This window comes from Mercenaria mercenaria, chromosome 6 (assembly GCF_021730395.1).
Source record: "Mercenaria mercenaria strain notata chromosome 6, MADL_Memer_1, whole genome shotgun sequence".
NCBI classification, from domain to species: Eukaryota; Metazoa; Mollusca; class Bivalvia; order Venerida; family Veneridae; genus Mercenaria; species Mercenaria mercenaria.
The window spans coordinates 13046908-13067103 of NC_069366.1; the positions used below are offsets into that span (position 1 = coordinate 13046908).

Sequence of the window (20196 nt, forward strand, 5' to 3'; positions counted from 1 at the left end):
ATATACTTCTTTCAGTTTTTATTACCAAATCTTTCTTCTCTTTGCTGAGAAAAAGTATCTATATGCTTTTGAAAGAGTACATTTGACTTCTTTTGATTTTCATTATGATCTGAGGTCTACAGTAGATATAATTCAATTTTTATTACTGTCCAAATTTTACAGAGGCCTCCCTGGCAATCTAATCAAGGGCAATGGCTTCAAGATTTTGCAGGTTATTAAGGCCTATAGCGTCAAATCTAGTGAAAAGTAGAGGTAAATGTTGATTTGAATTATTGAACTTCAAGTTAAGTTTACCTGTATTAAGATGACACTACCGAGTCTATGTTCAATAACGAGATGAATAAAACACAGTTTTGCTGGGTGGGGTAACAAATTTATAGGCAGTGAAATGAGAAAATAAATATATGCACTGTCTAGCACATTGATTGTTTGCGTGGAGATCAGGGTTCCAGGCTCCTATTCTCCCTACAGAGAATATAACATGGTAGAGGCATCAAAAGTCTGTCGTTCGTTGTCAGTTCAGATCTTATTGCTTGTAAGTTGTGTGAAGTTGAACGCGATGTGTAGTCAATTAACTCGTCAGCTCATTCCCCAGTCAACTCATTTCTATTTTGGTCATTTCATTCCCGTTTTTCGGCCCCTCCTTTTATACTTATTTTTGTCCAAGTTCTACAGATATCAATCTTTACTGCTTTACAGGGACTTAGACACTTTCATGTATATGCATCAAGGCAGTAAGATTGTGAGAAGAAATAAAAAGAAATAGGGCCAAATAAAAGGGAAAGGAAAATGTGTTAGTGATTTAAAAAATAGAAACAGTTTTGAAAAGCAGGTTTTAGGTGAAGCATGTTCAAAGCTGCAAACATAAAAGGGAAGGACAGTCTCTAATGTTGTCAGAACTTGTTGTCCGACCCTTTTGCCCTTTGATTATATATGTTGAAATTGTTATTCTAATATGCTTGCCTCTGTTAAAACACTCTTATGCTAGAATGACGTCACGTTAACGTGCGGTGACGTCAAAGTTTTTGTTGCGACAAAGAAAGAGCACTTCTATATTTTTTCTACTATTTTAGATTAAGGGCATATTAGAATCGAAATAATTTATAGCAAAACCGTGTTTTAACACTATTTATACATTCAGGCGGTAATACGTCGTACAAATAATTTCATTTGGGCTGCGCCCACGTGATATTATTAGGCCCGACGTATAACCGCCCATCGTGCAAAATAGTGATAAAACACTCTTTTGTTATAAATTATTTCTTAATTGTAATAACTTCATACCAAAGAGTAATAAAATATGATTAAATCGAAGGGAATGTCTGATGGGAGACTCTTCCACAGGACTATAGTCCTTGTGGGGGAAAAAGGAGTATTTGTTAGTCAGTGGTTGCAGATATTAACCTGTAGGACAGTGGATGATAATTACGGAATATCCTTGTTAGGGGGATGAGTTAATCTTCTGTTGGGATTGCAACTGCATGGTTTGTAATTTTGTACATAAGGGAGAGTTGAGAGTCAATGTGCCAGAGATCTAACCTGCAACATTTTAGACTAAGTATCATTTTGGTGACACTAGAAGTTTGTCCAAAGGCGGACCAGGGCTCCAGAGAAGATGGGTATTAGCGTATTCTGCTTTGAAATAATGCATATACGCATGTCTGATAATTTTTAAGCATATAAAAATGTATATGAAATTACAGAAATGCACGCAATGACTTTTTACTAACTTAAACAAAATCTGAATCGTGTGGATGCTTTACGTAACATAGCACGGTCGGCATTAATTATCACATATTGAACGTACACACACACTGAATGGTGCTCTATAAACCTAGGTTAAACTAAATTATACACTCAATGTGTGCATAAATCAATAGTTGGGATTTAATATTGATAGTACGGTAGTGTATTTTAAAGCGGTGTCAATTTAAAATATCAACTTCTGGTGCGAGTAAACAAAAAAAATGTCTCTTTCTAAGAATGTAAAAAGTGAACAAACACTCTACGCATTCTTTAACCAACAAAAATGATCCCCAAAACATAGTTAAAGGTATATTGAATATTCTATTGGATTTGGTAGCAAGCCAAGGGAGAAAAAAGAAGCAAAAACTTGAATACTGAATTGAAACTGAAACAAAGTCATAGGTGTTAATACACCCAATAAATATGTTATAAAACTGATTTCTGTTGAGTTTTTTTCACATAAATTTACAAATTTTCAGAAGTATAATTACTCCTAGTCAATTTCAAATTTTACCATTTTACTCATTCACAAAAATTATGATGTGTAAATACTCCTAGGCCAAAAAAATCATCTGGAGCCCTGGTCGTACATAGCCCAACAGCCTATGAACCGCTTCTGTTTGGCCTGTATTTAAGTTTTTGTGTACGATTTCAGAGCTACATTCCAGCTGTGGTCTGATGAGGGTCTTGAGGTTTAAGTTGATAAATCACTGTTAACACCTTTCAATCAGTCTGGACATCAACTGTTAAAGTGATTAATTATCATTAACACCTTTTCAAATACCCATTGTATAATTGAATAAGTGTTAAGGCATCATGGTATCATGATTGACAGATAACATTTTTGCAATTGGCACAAATACTATAATTAAAAGAAGTAAAGGATTTGAAGCTATCCATAATTATGTTCTATGTAAATGTAATAAATGTAATAAGTGACATGCCAAGGTTCAAGAAATGCAAGAGTTTCAGAGATAATGATGTATTGGCTATAGTGTAGTTCTGGATACCATAACTAAATATGGTCTTTTATATACTGACGGTGACAGTCAAAGACCTTTGACTAGTTATAGTGGTGCCTATAAGCAGATTTGTTAAAACTCAGTGACATCATTATACTTTTCCTATTGAATAATACTGTAGTTAGAGAGACATTTCACATTTATTAGGCAGCAAATTTGATTTACGTTCATAATTAGTGGCAAAATTCAGTATGTAAATAAAAACAAATGAAAATTGGTGTCATTTCATCAGAAACAGCGCTTACAGGTTTTGCATTACTGAAAACAATAGTTTTGTTTCTTTACATAATTGTTATATGAAGTGTTTCATCATCATGTTGTCATTATTAAAGCCTCTAATTAACCTAGTGAGAGAAATAGATTGATTCTGACATCTTTTGAAGAATTTAAAAACAACACAGTACTTATGCAGAGGTATATGTAAAACACTTGATTTTTCATTGGATGAAAATTGATAAAAGAGGTGCTCACAAAGAGTAAATAATAAAGTCATTGACAATTTCATTTAAAGGTAAATCTGTTGCTTCATATCCTTTTACCGAAGTCCTTGACTACGGCAAAGCCTTAAATGCAAGCTGAAGTAATGGTACTTGAACCATGCTTCAAAGATGTTTATATTGTTGCTGTTCTTCTGAAAAACTTTGTATGTCGGGTTTTATGCAAAACATTTATGTGGTCACTTTTGTGCCCAGGCAGTGCATCATTTGCAAAAAGTACCACACTCAGTAACTGTTTTGAAGGTTCTTTAATTATCCTTTGAAATTATCAGAAAATTACATTTATTATATAAACCATATAATGATAAGGTGTTTCAGGTGTATAAACTGTAAGAGTACCTGATGAATGTGTGCAGTACCAGATTTGTTACCCAGGAGGACCCGTGAATTTGACAACAGAAATACTCTGAAATTATAAAAAAAACGATGTCAAAATAGTGAATTAAGATGAAGGTGCAATGCAAGTAAGAATTAAGTTTAATATTAGTTACATATATTATCATGTGTGTTGTATGACTATATATATATTTATGTTTCAGTTCTGAAGCAACCTGCTGTGCTGTCTCAGGCATGTAGATACCAAACAACAGAAGCTACCCAGAAAAGTCGTAAGTTACAGTGACATGTTTTAATGTTGGCTTTGCAACAGTTCGGATATAGAAATAAGCAGATTAATTTAGCTACATGATGAATTAATGACTTGCTTGAAGCTGGAATGTTTTCTGTTCTAGGTCTGAGCTTACTGTTTATGATGCTTGAATGAGAAGTTATGAAATAATCAAGGCCTTTGTGTGGTCTGTAGCCTGATTTATCACGGTTCAGAGTTCGGATGCGCAGGAATTGAACAATGAAGGTGTTCGCATAAAGGGTTAAAGCATCTGAAGGACGAACAGTGTTAAATTAGACATTGAACCAAAAGAAGGCCTTGATTATTTTCATTCTCAGATGTTCAATGAAAATATTTTTATACAAATCATGCTGGACTTAATTATTGTGCATAGTGATTAACCTGACATTATCATAATTGACATCATATTATACTGTCTTTCCAATCCATGTGTCATTCCTTTACCACAGAATGCGCAGAGCTTGACCTTCTTTTTTGTTTAATTGGCATTCGAATCAAGCCATGTTAAAATCAGTCATTTTTCATATCAGACAGACAGTGTTTTGCTATTTGTAACTTAATGTTTTTGAAAAGTAATAGTTGAAAGAAATTTGTATGACATACAGTTAGTTGGTATTTGTTGCCACAGTAGGGTATATGCCATTTATATTTCCTGCTACAGTAAGGTGTACCTTTTATACTTACAGCTACAGTGAGGTATGCCAATCCTGTCACTACCAAGACACTCACAGAATTTGGAAAATATGTGGGAGATATGTTACCTAAATATGTACAAAAGGTAGGTAAATAGAATCTAGAAGGTTAAAGAAAGTTTGTTTTGATCTGGTCATGGAGACAACATACATGTGATCATGTGCTACATAAACCATTTTGGTTTCTTTGGTGATATTGGGATACAGGTCGGCTTTTGGTTTCAAATAGTAGAGCTTTTGTTTTCACTCTTGTCAGTGTCTGCATCAACAAAGCCTTGCATGTAAGCAGATTTCTCCGAAACTACTTGTCCTAATGCTTTCAAACTCCACGCATGAGTATGACATCATGAGGTGACCTCATGGGACAGGAAACAAAACTCTTGCTTTTATTGTACCCCCCGACAACAAAGTTGTAAGGGGGGTTATACTGGTTTCAGGTTGTCTGTCTGTCTGTCTGTCCGTCTGTCTGTCTGTCCGTCTGTCCGTAGACGCAATCTTGTGTGCACCATCTCTCCTTATCCACTTGACAGAATTTAATGAAACTTCACACAAGTGATCAGTACCAACAGTAGTTGTGCATGGGGCATGTTAGGTTCTTTTAGAAAAAATAAATGCAGAGTTATGGGACTTTGTTTTTTTGTTGCTATACTATATACATAGACACAATCTTGTGCGCACCATCTCTCCTCATCCCCTTGACACAATTTAATGAAACATCACACAAGTGATCAGTACCAACAGTAGTTGTGCATGGGGCATGTTAGGTTCTTTCAGAAAAAAAATTTGCAGAGTTATGGGACTTTGTTTTTTTTGTTACTATACTATATACATAGACACAATCTTGTGCGCACCATCTCTCCTCATCCCCTTGACACAATTTAAAGAAACTTCACACAAGTGATCAGTAACAACAGTAGTTGTGTATGGGGCATGTTAGGTTCTTTCAGCGACAAAAATTGCAGAGTTATGGGACTTTGTTTCTTGTTAACATACTATGTACATGCAGTCTGCATATGCAATCTTGTGCATGCGTAATCTACCAAACCCTTACACACAATTTAATGAAACTTCACACAAGTGATCAGTACCAACCCTAGTTGTGCATGGTGCATGTTACATTCTTTTAGATAAATATTCTGCATAGTTATGGGACTTTGTTTTTTGTTACTATACTGTATACATACCGTCTGTATTACAGTCCACATAATTATGCAATCTTGTGTGCATCAAATTGCAATGTACTGTGTCAGTGCATGCGGGGGGTACATTCATCACCTTTAGTGATAGCTCTAGTTTTTTCTAAATTATGCCTCATTTTTAATTTAGAATTTCAGGGTAAAGTTTGACATTTAAGTAGGTTTCTCAACAACTAAGAACCCATATTCTTCAAACTTCACACATGCATTCAGCATCATGGGATGACCTCATAGAACAAGTTACATAACTCTAGCTTTTATTTTGTCTCCATTTGACCCTGTAAAAAGGACTGCTAGAGTGAAAAAAACAACAACAGAAAAACCTTTAAACAACTTCCTCAGTTCCTGTCATTGACCACTCAGTGTGTCTTCACCAAATTTGGTTGTTAGCATCCTTATATAGACTTTATATATTTGTTCAATGGGTCTAGTTGACCTCTTTTGGAGACTGCCAGAGCTAAGAATAGAGAAAAAAACTTTTTGCAACTTTTTTCATGAACAGCTTGATGTATCGCCACTTAACTCGGTCTGTAGCATCTTTGTTTTTAGCTCCTTGTCACAAAGTGACAAGGTGAGCTTTTGTGATCGCGCAGCGTCCGTCGTCTGTCCGTGCGTGCGTGCGCTAACTTTTGCTTGTGACCACTCTAGACGTCACATTTTTCATGGGATCTTTATGAAAATTGGTCAGAATGTTCCCCTTGATGATATCTAGGGCAAGTTCGAAACTGGGTCACGTGCGGTCAAAAACTAGGTCAGTAGGTCTTAAAATAGAAAAACCTTGTGACCTCTCTAGAGGCCATATATTTTATAAGATCTTCATGAAAATTGGTCAGAATGTTTACCTTGATGATATCTAGGTCTAGTTCGAAAGTGGGTCACGTGGCCTCAAAAACTAGGACAGTAGGTCAAATAATAGAAAAACCTTGTGACCTCTCTAGAGGCCATATTTTTCATGGGATCTGTATGAAAGTTGGTCTGAATGTTCATCTTGATGATATCTAGGACAAGTTCGAAAGTGGGTCACCTGCGGTCAAAAACTAGGTCAGTAGGTCTAAAAATAGAAAAACCTTGTGACCTCTCTAGAGGCCATACTTGTGAATGGATCTTCATAAAAATTGGTCAGAATGTTCACCTTGATGATATCTAGGTCATGTTCGAAACTGGGTCACGTGAGGTCAAAAACTAGGTCAGTAGGTCTAAAAATAGAAAAACCTTATGACCTCTCTAGAGGCCATATATTTCATGAGATCTTCATGAAAATTGGTCAGAATATTCATCTTGATGATATCTAGGTCAAGTTCGAAAGTGGGTAACTTGCCATCAAAAAGTAGGTCAGTAGGTCAAATAATGAAAAAACGTTGTGACTTCTCTAGAGGCCATATTTTTCATGGGATCTGTATGAAAGTTGGTCTGAATGTTTATCTTGATGATATATAGGTCAAGTTTGAAACTGGGTCAACTATGATCAAAAACTAGGTCAGTAGGTCTTTAAATAGAAAAACCTTGTGACCTCTCTAGAGGCCATACCCTTGAATGGATCTTCATGAAAATTGGTCAGAATGTTCACCTTGATGATATCTAGGTCATGTTTGAAACTGGGTCACGTGCCTTCAAAAACTAGGTTAGTAGGTCAAATAATAAAAAAACCTTGTGACCTCTCTAGAGGCCATACTTATCATGGGATCTGTATGAAAGTTGGTCTGAATGTTCATCTTGATGATATCTAGGTCAGGTTTGAAACTGGGTCAACTGCGGTCAAAAACTAGGCCAGTAGGTCTAAAATTAGAAAAATCTTTTGACCTCTCTAGAGGCCATATTTTTCAATGGATCTTCATGAAAATTGATCTGTATGTTCACCTTGATGATATCTAGGTCATTTTTGAAACTGGGTCACATGCGGTCAAAAACTAGGCCAGTAGGTATAAAAATAGAAAAACCTTGTGACCTTTCTCAGGGCCATTGACTAGATGTTATCTTTCATGATATGTATTCAGGGTCAGACGGTCATGATCAGATTAATGACTTGGAGCCAACATTTGCCTCTTGTTACTAGTAGAATATTTTGTAAGGTATTTCGTGTAAATATTTGACTATGCAGGTTGAGGTGTGTCATGGAGATGAGCTAGATGTTTACATTCACCCTGATGGTATTGTACCAACAATTCTGTTTCTACGAGATCATCATTATGCCCAGTTCCTTAACCTTAGTGATTTGACAGCTATAGATGTACCAGGAAGGGAAAATAGATTTGAGGTGAGGTAAAACTCATTAAATAACCAAGGCCATTGTATGGTTTATTGTCTAGAGTTTAGAAGTATAGGAATTGAAAACTAATTCTAATATGACTGTCTCTGTTAAAACACACACTAGAATGACGTCACATTAACGTGCAGTGACGTCAATGTTTTTGAAGAAAGAGCGCTACTATATTTTATCTACTGTTTTAGATTAAAGGCATATTAGAATTAAAATAATTCATAGCAAAAGCGTGTTTTAAAACTATTTATACACTCGGGCGGTAATACGTCGTACAAATAATTAATTACGCCCGACATAACTGCCCATCGTGCATAAATAGTGTTAAAACACTCTTTTGCTATAAATTATTTCTTAAATATACAAATGTCTTAACAATGGACTGTTGTAAATCTGGTGATAAACTGCAAGAAGACCTTGTTTCTTTACATTCTAACATGCCTGTTGAAATATTATGGTAAGAATTATGTTGGAATGCAGTCATTTGAGTAACAAGTGGATGTCATTTGGCAATTGGATATAATTGACAGTACAATGTTCACTTGGTAATGTGAGCGTCAACCATTGTTTACTGCAGAATATACCACACTTTACTTTCTTCTCTCTTTAAATTGACAGACAAATGGAAACCATGTTAGAATTTGAATTTTAGTGTTTTAATTTATGTAAGCATAAAACTATTTACCAAGTGGATAAGTTTTATAGTTACACTAATTATTGTACCCCCTGACAACAAAGTTGTAAGGGGGGGTATACTGGTTTCAGGTTGTCTGTCTGTCTGTCCGTCTGTCTGTCTGGCCGTCTGTCCGTAGACGCAATCTTGTGCGCACCATCTCTCCTTATCCTCTTGACACAATTTAATGAAACTTCACACAAGTGATCAGTACCAACAGTAGTTGTGCATGGGGCATGTTAGGTTCTTTTAGAAAAAAAATTTGCAGAGTTATGGGACTTTGTTTTTTTGTTACTATACTATATACATAGACACAATCTTGTGCGCACCATCTCTCCTCATCCCCTTGACACAATTTAATGAAACTTCACACAAGTGATCAGTACCAACAGTAGTTGTGCATGGGGCATGTAAGGTTCTTTTAGAAAAAAAAATTGCAGCGTTATGGGACTTTGTTTTTTTTTGTTACTATACTATATACATAGACACAATCTTGTGCGCACCATCTCTCCTCATCCTCTTGACACAATTTAATGAAACTTCACACAAGTGATCAGTAACAACAGTAGTTGTGCATGGGGCATGTTAGGTTCTTTCAGCGACAAAAATTGCAGAGTTATGGGACTTTGTTTCTTGTTAACATACTATGTACATACAGTCTGCATATGCAATCTTGTGCGTGCCTAATCTACCAAACCCTTGCACACAATTTAATGAAACTTCACACAAGTGATCAGTACCAACCCTAGTTGTGCATGGTCATGTTACATTCATTTTAGATAAATATTCTGCATAGTTATGGGACTTTGTTTTTTGTTACTATACTGTATACATACAGTCTATATACATACAGTCCACATAATTATGCAATCTTGTGTGCATCAAATTGCAATGTACTGTGTCAGTGCATGCGGGGGGGTACATTCATCACCTTTAGTGATAGCTCTAGTTAGAAAAACATGTATCAAAGCCTTGAAGTATAAAAAAGTAAAAAATTAAGATGGTATTAGATTTGTCATTTGTCCAAGTCTGGTCTATGAGATTTTGCTTACTTTATCTTCCAGCTTATCTACATACTTCTGTCATTACGATACAACGCTAGGATAAAAATTAAAACATACACAGATGAACTGACACCAGTAGATTCCATTACACCTATCTTACCAGCGGCGAATTGGTATGAAAGGGAGGTAAGCAAAATAAGCAGGGTTTTCCGTTATCTTAAAGAACTTTGGTAAATGTTATCTCCCTTTAAGAGAGGGTGTAGTTTACATTTAATTTGCCTTTGTTTCTGTCATTTTGTCTGTCTGTCAGTCAGGCTTCACATCCAGTCCATATCAATGATTTTCATAAAATTTTAATCCCATGTACGTCTCGTTTAGGAGATGGCAGAACCCAATTTGGTTTGAAAGCGCCTCAACTTATTAACAAGAGTGTATGTTTCCTATACCCTTAAAATGCTGCACTGAGAAAAACCATATCTGTAGGAGGATACTAGTAATTCATTGAATTTGCTTGTTTTGCAAAAATACTAAATTGACAGTTGTTTGTCGCTAATTATAGTGTATGAAAGATGCTTTCATGTCAGATCTGGTGACTAAGTAGGTGGCCATAGGGAACTATGATACACCATTCTTTTTAATCCCCCGCTGTGGCGGAGGGATTATAGGAATGGTCTGCGTCCGTCCTTCCGTCTGTAACAAAATCGTGTCAGGTCCATATCTCCTAAACCCCTGGAAGGATTTTCATGAAACTTGGGTCAAATTATCACCTCATCAAGACGATGTGCAGAACCCATGAGTCAGCCTTGTCGGTTCAAGGTCAAGGTCACAACTCAAGGTCAAAGGTTTGAGCCTGCCATTTTGTGTCCGCTCTATATCTCCTAAACCCCTTGAAGGAATGTTATAAAACTTGGGTCAAATGATCACCTCATCAAGACGATGTGCAGAACCCATGAGTCAGCCATGCCGGCTCAAGGTCAAGGTCACAACTCAAGGTCAAAGGTTTGAGCCTTCCATTTTGTGTCCGCTCTATATCTCTTAAACCCCTTGAAGGAATTTTATAAAACTTGGGTCAAATGATCACCTCATCAAGGCGATGTGCAGAACCCATGAGTCAGTCATGCTGGCTCAAGGTCAAGGTCACAACTTAGGGTCAAAGGTTTGAGCCTTCCATTTTGTGTCAGCTCTATATCTCCTAAACCCCTTGAAGGATTTTCATCAAACTTGGGTCAAACGATCACCTAATCAAGACGATGTGCAGAACTTATGAGTCAGCCATGTCGGCTCAAGGTCAAGGTCACAACTGAAGGTCAAAGGTTTGAGCCTTCCATTTCGTGTCCGCTCTATATCTCCTAAACCCCTTGAAGGAATTTTATAAAACTTGGGTCAAATGATTACCTCATCAGAACGATGTGTAGAAATTATGAGTCAACCATGCCAGCTCAAGGTCAAGGTCACAACTAAGGGTCGAAGGTTTGAGCCTTCCATTTGGTGTCCACTCTGTATCTCCTTAACCCCTTGAAGGATTTTCATCAAACTTGGGTCAAATAATCACCTCATCAAGAACTCATGAGTCAGCCATGTCAACTCAAGGTCAAGGTCACAACTGAAGGTCAAAGGTTTCAGCTCTGTATCTCCTAAACTCCTTGAAGGATTTTCATGAAACTTTGGTCAAATGATCACCTCATCAAGACGTTGTGCAGAATTCATGAGTCAGCCATGTCAGTTCAAGGTCAAGGTCACAGCTAAAATCAAAGGTTTTACCCTTTCACTATCCATAGCAGTGGCGGGTGATTTAGCTGTCATTCAGATTGCCTTGTTAATGCGGTTTAACTATCCAGTGTTGTGTATAGTTACTTTTGACTATTTGACATAATTACAAACTCTGAAATGAAGAAAATTTTCATTTTGAGCTTGAAATTTCCAACTTCTTGATTCTTTTATTAGTCACCTACTGGTTGAAAACCAGTTTCGGGGACTATAGGAATGCGCTTTTCTGTCATTCCGTCCACCGTCCGCAATTTTGTGTCTGGTCCTTATCTCTGTCATCCATGAAGGGATTTTAACATTACTTGACACAAATGTTCCCCATAATGCGACGTGTCATGCGCAAAAGCTTGTTCCCTAGCTTAAAGGTCAAGGTCACAATTGGAGGTCAAAGGTCAACAGGGCTTTTTCCTGTCCGGTCCATAACTATGCCATCCATGAAGGGATTTTAATATTACTGGGCACAAATGTACCTCATAATAAGACAATGTCATGCACAACTTTCAGACCCCTAGCTCAAAGGTCAAGGTCACACTTGGCAGACAAATGTTAACATAGCATGAACAGGGTCTGTTTCGTGTCCGGTCCATAACTCCGTCATTCATTAAGGGATTTTAATATCACTTGGCACAAATGTTCCCCATGATAAGACAATGTGTCTTGCGCAAATCCCGGATTCCTGGCTCAAAGGTCAAGGTCACAATTGGAGGTCAAAGGTCAACAGGGCTTTTTTCCTGTCCAGTCCAAAACTCTGCCATCCATGAAGGTATTTTAATATTACTTGGCATAAATGTTCCCCATGATGAGACAACATGTCGTGCGCAAAACCCGGACCCTAGCTCTTAGGTCAAGGTCACAATTTGAGGTCAAATGTTAAAAGGTTTTTTTCCTGTCCGGTCCAGAACTCTGTCATCCATCAAGGACTTTTAATATTACTTGATATAAATATTCCCCATGATGAGACAACATGTCATACGCAACACCCAGAAGCCTAGCTTAAAGGTCAAGGTCACACTTTGAGATCAAAGGCCAATGGAATTTTTTCCTGTCCAGTCTGTAACTTTGTCATGTAAAACAGGATTTAAATACCAGTTTGCACAAATATTCCCCTGGATGAGAAAATGTGTCGTGCATAACATCCAAGCCCTTAGCTGCAAGGTCAAGGTCACACTTGGAAGTCAAAGGCCAAAAGGGCTCTTTTCCTGTCAAGTCTGTAACTCAACAATCCTTAAAGGGATTTTAATATATCTTGGCACAAATGTTCACCATTATGAAACGGAGTGTCATGCGCAAGAACCTGGTCCCTAGGTCTAAGGTCAAGGTCACACATAGAGCCAAAGGTCAGATACAAGAATGACTTTGTTCGGAGCATTTCTTCTTCATGCATGGAGGGATTTTGATTTAACTTGGCACAACTGTTCACCACCTTGAGGCACCCTTGTTTTTAGAATTACATCCCTTTCCTTTGTTATTACTATAAATAGATCATATTGTAACTTATTTATTACTGGCCGTAGGGAAAAATCAAGACCAGTTTTCTGTGGTACAACATGCATGTTACATCCAATTTGCAGGAGCATTTTGACCTATCTCTACCTGGTAAAGAGTTTCTTGTGGACTTGTATTATATAGAATTTTTTTTTTTTTTAAAGGATTAATTATGTCTCCCACCACACAGTGGTGTGGGAGACATATTGATTTACTCCAGTCTCTGTGTGTGTCTGTCACAAAGCTTGTCCGCACTCTAAGTCAAACATTTCTCATCCGATTTTCACTTAAACAAAATGTGTTTGACCATAAGACCTCGGCCAAGTTCGATAACTAGCCAAATCGGTCCAGGCGTCTTGGAGTTTTGGCCCTTGAATTACTAAAAATCAGCCTTTTTACTCTTGTCCGCATTCTAATTCAAACATTTCTCATCCGAACTTCACCAAACTTGAACAAAATGTGTTTAACTATAAGACCTCGGCCATGTTCGATAACTAGCCAATCGGTCCAGGCATTTTGGAGTTACGGCCCTTGAATTATCGAAAAATCAGCCTTTTTACTCTTGTCCGCACTCTAAGTCGAACATTTCTCATCCGATCTTCACCAAACTTGAACAAAATGTGTTTGACTATGAGACCTCGGCCAGGTTTGATAACAAGCCAAATCAGTAAAGTCATTTTGGAGTAACGGCCCTTGAATTACCGAAAAATCCGCCTTTATACAATTGTCCGCTCTCTAAATCGAACATTTTTCATCCGATCTTCACCAAACTTGAACAAAATGTGTTTGGCCATAAGACCTTAGCCAAGTTCAGTAACTAGCCAAATCCACGCAGGCACTTTTGATTTATGGCCCTTGAATTACTGATTGGATCCACTCATCCAGACCATCTAATTGGATCAACTCGTCTAAACCATCTAGAGAAACTAGACATTTTTCATAGGGGCAGTTGTGGGAGACATGTGCTTTTCTCAAAAGCATCTCTAGTTTCCCTTTGTTGTTACTATAAATAACTTATGACACCTTTTTTGATAATTGGCCAAAAAAAAATGCCATATGAAAACAACTGTAGGTTTTTATAGATATAAATTTTAATCCAAGTGTTTTGTTATAACATATTATATATAGTACAATATTGTTTATACATCATTGATAGATATCAGTTCATTATGTTATACTGCAGTAGAGTAAATTAGATGCCTTCCAGTAGGGGACTTTGTATTGCATGGCAGTACTTCATTTACTTGTTTGTTTTCACCTTGCAATGTATTTTAAGTCGCTATTTCATTTGGCAGGAGAAAAAAAGTTGTATGAATTTTATGCGTGTTTAAGCAGAATTGTTGTCCCTTGTGTACTTGTTTATGACATTTTTTTCGTACATTCAAAATTTATTGTGTGACAAGGTTTTTAAAACATAAAACATTACTGTTGTCTAACAGTTCTTGTTACTTAAAGAGTTTCTTTAAAATCTCTTTTTGTTTCTGTAATCTTGAAATCTTTAAAATGATGTGAGTGAAAATACAGTTGAAACTCTATATGAGCCCTGCCATGAGAAAACCAACATAGTGGCTTTGCGACCAGCAAGGATCCAGACCAGCCTGCGCATCCACGCAGTCTGGTCAGAATCCTCACTGTTCGCTAACAGTTTCTCTAATTGCAATAGACTTTGAAAGCGAACAGCATGGATCCTGACCAGACTGCACAGATGCGCAGGCTGGTCTGGATCCATGCTGGTCGCAAAGCCACTATGTTGGTTTTCTCATGGCACGGCTCATATGTTGAACTCTCATATCTCAAAACTCCCAAAGATAGTTTTAAGTTCCGTCCCTAAAACAAATGCACAAAATATCATTTTTAGTAGAATTTCTGTTATCTCAAACTAAAAGGCTCAATCCCTTGGAATTCCAGATACCGAGTTTCAACTGTGTTAAATAGTAATTTTAATTGACAGGTTTGGGACTTGTATGGTGTATATTTCTCGAACCACCCAGATCTGAGACGTATACTCACAGACTACGGATTTGAAGGCCATCCATTTAGGAAGGATTTCCCACTCTCTGGTTATGTCGAGGTAAATTTGTTTTTGTTTTTTGGTGGCGGGGGTGGGTAACAGACACAATTATAGGTCATATAGCGATTGTCCAGCTATTAAGCTGGAGGAAGACCCCAGTTGTTCCTCAGCACATATTTCGCCACAGGTCAGGCAACTGGGTAGAAGCACAGATCTTCCTCACATGAAGAATTCAACACCCCATTGGTGAGGAGCAAGTGTGTTGAGGTATAGGTCGTAACCTGCTGAAGTAGTGTTTTGTTTCAGTATCATTGTCAATCAAATAAATATTTAAATTGAATATTAATTTTATTGATCGAAGAATGTTAACATTTTATAGTTGTGATGTTCAAGTTGTACAGCTTGACCAGGAAAACTTTGTTAAAGGTCTAGGTACTGTTAATTTGGTAACTTTCACATGATTGGATACACAACATACATATTCATATTGTTGAGAACTAGGGCTTCCTGTTTGGTTGTAAGTCTGGAGTTAATGATTCTTAACTTTCACAAGTGCTGTGAATTCACATGTTGCTCTGAATATTAGCAGAATTTTTTCCTATGAAAATCCTTATGCAAACTCTCTTCTTTTATTAACCCTTATCATGCTGGACAGGATTGATTCTGCCTTTTTTCGACCAGTGCAGATCATGATCAGCCTGCACATCCGTGTGTTCGCCATTCAGTCAGTATCTTTTAGGTATGCACCCCTTTAAAAGGTAAATAGTACAGTCCAAATTGAAAGATAGACAAGTTCATTATAGAAATTTAGCAGGGTAAGGGTTAAGTTCAAGAAATACGAAAAAGTAGAAACACTTTAAATAGATACAATATCTTTTTAGCACATCATTTTACCTTTAAACATACCTTTGGTTGTGGTTCCAATTTACTTAAAAAAAAATTGAAAAATCATCTTTGCTTAGTTTTCTTCCCTTCTATATTTTAGGTGCGTTATGATGAAGAAGTAGGAAGATGTGTAATAGAACCACTTGAATTAGCGCAAGAGTTCCGAAAATTTGAATATAGTTCACCCTGGGATCAGTTCCCAAAATACAAACAGACAGAGGAAACTCAAGAACAGAAACAAGTTGAAGGTGCCGAGGAGAAGAAGAAATAAACAATAACTTAGAAATAAACAATTATTGGAGATTTCACTGTTAAACTTTGTTTCAAGTGCTTATCAAAATAAGACAATGTGTCACAACTCACTATTGTAGCAAAAAAAATCTGTGAAATAGTCAGAAGAATGTTTTAAAGAATTATACTGGTGACGTTATGCTGTCTGCAGCATATCATGTTAATGAAGACTGCAGTTAATTGGTATTGCATTGTTTAATTAATGTAGTATTTTAATAGTACATTGTTAAAATTATAGTAGTTTCTTTTTTCTCAAGACTTGAATCAGGTTTAAATGAAATAAAGATACAAAGCCAGATGTAATCAGATAATAGGTGTATGCTCCACATGGATTTTTAACTCTGACACATGAGCACAAAGTTTTTGGGTGAGCTATTGTGATCACTTACCGTCAGTTCTTCCACACTTTTCTTCGTTTATACTAATTTATTTTAGGTCGATTGTGAAACAAGTTCTACAACTTATATTAATGACTCTCGCCACCTCATTCCTGATGGAATCTATCGCCGTGAGGGTATGAGAGGCCAGTTTCCCTTTCAAATGACATCTCATCTGAAACCATGAGGTGGAAATTAACGAAACTAGGCCTGAGCTATTGTGATCACTTCTTACCGTCCGTTCGTCCACACTTTCCTTAGTTTATACTAATTTTAGGTTGATTGTGAAACCAGTTCTACAACTTATATTAATCTTTCTCGACAGCTCATTCCTGATCGAACATGAGGGTATGAGAGAAGAGGCCAGTTTCCCTTTCAAATGACATCTCATCTGAAACCCTGAGGTGGAAATTAATGAAACATGGCCTGGATGTTCCTTGGGTGGTCTTCTTCCAAAAATGTTAAAACCATTCTGCTTTGTTCCACATAGAGTCGCCAAAGCTAAAAATAGACAAATTTTCCAACGACATCTCCTAAACTGCTTGTCCAATTTCGAAATAATTTCACACAAGTGGTCCTTGTGTTACCCTCTACCAAGATTGTTCAAATTATTCTGTTTCATCAGCATGCCTGGCCACCTGGGGGCGGTGTCACTTTTCCCTATGTGTATATAGTTGAAACTTTAAAAATCTACTTGTATAAATCTACTGGCTAGATTTTAAATTAATTTCTCTCAAATGGTCCTTGTTTAACCCTCTATGAAGATTGATTAAATGATTTCGAATCGTCGGAAAACATGGCCAATCAGGGGAGGGATCACTTTCCCTATATGTATATTGTTGAACTTGATACTGTCTGTTTGTATCCTATGTCATCATTCCCCCAACGTCTTATCGCCCCTCTGCCCCACCCAGCACCACACATAAACACACATTACCTGCCTGTATATATTTAGAAGAAACTTCTAAAATGTTCTTGGCGTTTAACACTGGCACTATTTCAAAATAATTTCACAGACTTCCTTGCGTAACCATCTACAAAAACTTTCAAGCAAGTAGTGTAACTTAGGCCAGCGATCTAGGGCCATTATGGCCCTCTTGTCATTGTAGTTATATTCATACCAGCTGTTTGATCCATATTTTCTGTAATAATATTTTTCCTTGATTGCTTTTGATGCAAGATGGACAATACCGTTCATAATATACACCATTATTATGCATTGATATGCTCTTTAACCTTCACCCTGCTAAATTTCTAAAATGGACTGGTCCATCATTCAATTTGGGCAGTACCACTTACTATTCAATGGTGTTTTCACTGATCGCAAAGGGAGAATCATTTGCCACCAGCAGACTGAAGGTTAATGGTGTTATTAGGATATTTTACATTTTCAAAAGGTCTTTATTAGCCAACCATCATCAGATGGTGGGCTATTCAAATCACTCTGCGTCCGTGGTCCGTCGTCCTTCCGTCCGTTAACAGTTTCTCGTTATCGCATCTCCTCAGAAACTACCAGGGGGATTTTGACCAATCTTTATCAGAATGATGTATTGGTGCCCTCGTTGTGTCCCCCTGAAAATCAGACTGGTTCAACAATTTTTGAGTGAGTTATGGCCCTTTGTTTATTTCTATAATTTACATAGATTTATATAGGGAAAAACTTTAAAAATCTTCTTATTCAAAACAACAGGGCCTAGGGCAAGATGATTCAAATTATTTCCCTGGGGTCTAATATGGCCCCATCCCGGGGTCACATGGTTTATATAGACTTATATAGGGAAAAGCTTTGAAAAACTTCTTGTCCAAAACCACAGGGCCTAGGGCTTTGATATTTGTAATGTAGCATCATCTAGTGGTTTTCTACCAAGTTTGTTCAAATTCATAATCCCCTAATGTCAAATATGGCCCCGCCCCGGGGTGTCACATGGTTCATATAGACTTATATAGGGAAAAGCTTTTAAAATCTTCTTGTCAATAACCTACAACATTCAAATTTGGACCACATGTATGGTTTTGAGTGGCAAGATGAACCTTGACATGAGTTGACCTTGATTTTGACCTAGTGACCTACTTTCACATTTTTGAAGGTACAGGCTTCAAATTTGGAGCACATGCATAGTTCTGTGTTCCGAAATAAAATTGACCTTGATTTTGACCTAGTGACCTACTTTCACATTTCTCAAGCTACAGCCTTCAAATTTGGACCACTTGCATAGTTTTGTGTACCGAAATGAACTTTGACCTTAAGATTGACCTAGTTACCTACTTCCACATTTCTGTAGCTACTGGCTTCAAATTTAGACCACATGCATAGGATTGTGTACCGAAACAAACTTTGACCTTGACATTGACCTAGTGATCTACTTTCACATTTTTGAAGGTACAGGCTTCAAATTTGGACCACATGCATAGATTTGTGTTCTGAAATGAAATTTGACCTTGATTTTGACCTAGTGACCTACTTGCACATTTCTCAAGCTACAGCCTTCAAATTTGGACCACTTGCATAGTTTTGTGTACCGAAATAAACTTTGACCTTAAGATTGACCTAGTGACCTACTTTCAAATTTCTCAAACTACAGCCTTCAAACTTGATGCACATGCATAGTTTTGTGTACAAAGAACTTTGTCCTTGAAATTGATCTAGTGACCTACTTTCTCATTTCTCAAGCTACAGCTTTCAAATTTGGACCACATGCACAGTGTTGTGTACGGAAATGAAATTTGACCTTGAGCTAGTCAATAAGTCTTGAAATTTGGAACACTCAAAAATGGCACATTGGTGGGCGCCAAGATCACTCTGTGATCTCGTTTCTTACGAATTTATCATCAAAAAATGATTCTGAAACGGTGTTTTCAGTTGTAAAATTCAGTGATTATAGACATTTAAAAGTTTTTTTACAATTTCAATTTTGGCTTTATTTTTGAAAAGATTGATTTACAACCTTCAAAATAGTTAGTTACTGCACTAGTACAAAAGCAACAATTTCAAATACTGTTTTGTAAAATTAGATTTTTTTTTCAGTACTTTAAATAGCATATTTTAACATTTTTAATAGAATTGAAAGATGGACAAGGTCATTATAGTAATTTAGCAGGGTAAGCCTTAAAGGGTTAAGCTACACACAAGATAATGTACGTTTTGACTGCTATTTTCAAAGGCATTTGTCGACATAAAAGATGTGTCATATGTACTTCAAGAAATCGAGTATACGTTTTAAGAAAACCAGTTTTAGTTATTTATTTTTATTGATTTTTATTTGGATCTAAAAGCTGAAATGAGGTAAGAACTGGCTCAGAACTTCCAGGTAAATGGTTTATATAGTGCTTCATACGATCAAGGTCTATTAGAAAACCTTTGCTGATCTCTAGTTAAAGTTGTGTTAGCCGCTCACACTTAAACTGTGGTAAATGCAAAATTACCATTCACACAGTTCAGTTACCTCAACTACAATGAGTTGAAGTAAATAGGCGATGGGTTTAACTAAAAGAGAATGAGAACAAGTGAGTACTGTATATATTTGATATCAGAATAATTCAATTTATATTAACATGATAGAAATAATTATAAAGTATAAGAAAAGATTATCGTCAGATACCCATGATTGTCATATGAGCCGTGCCATGGGAAAACCAACATAGTGGGTGTGCGACCAGCATGAATC

The 20196-nt window shown here is 36.8% G+C and overlaps 1 protein-coding gene across 1 annotated transcript; it reads left to right on the forward strand.

Annotated features, from left to right (window-relative positions):
• Positions 1-100: 100 nt before the first annotated feature.
• LOC123549644 (NADH dehydrogenase [ubiquinone] iron-sulfur protein 3, mitochondrial-like) lies at positions 101-16389 on the forward strand. Its single transcript, XM_053545135.1, has 7 exons — positions 101-252; positions 3805-3873; positions 4580-4671; positions 7880-8035; positions 9776-9901; positions 14919-15038; positions 15964-16389. Exons 1-7 carry the CDS (start codon positions 192-194, stop codon positions 16132-16134), a joined length of 795 nt encoding a protein of 264 aa, XP_053401110.1. The 5' UTR covers positions 101-191; the 3' UTR covers positions 16135-16389.
• The last annotated feature ends 3807 nt before the right edge of the window (positions 16390-20196 follow it).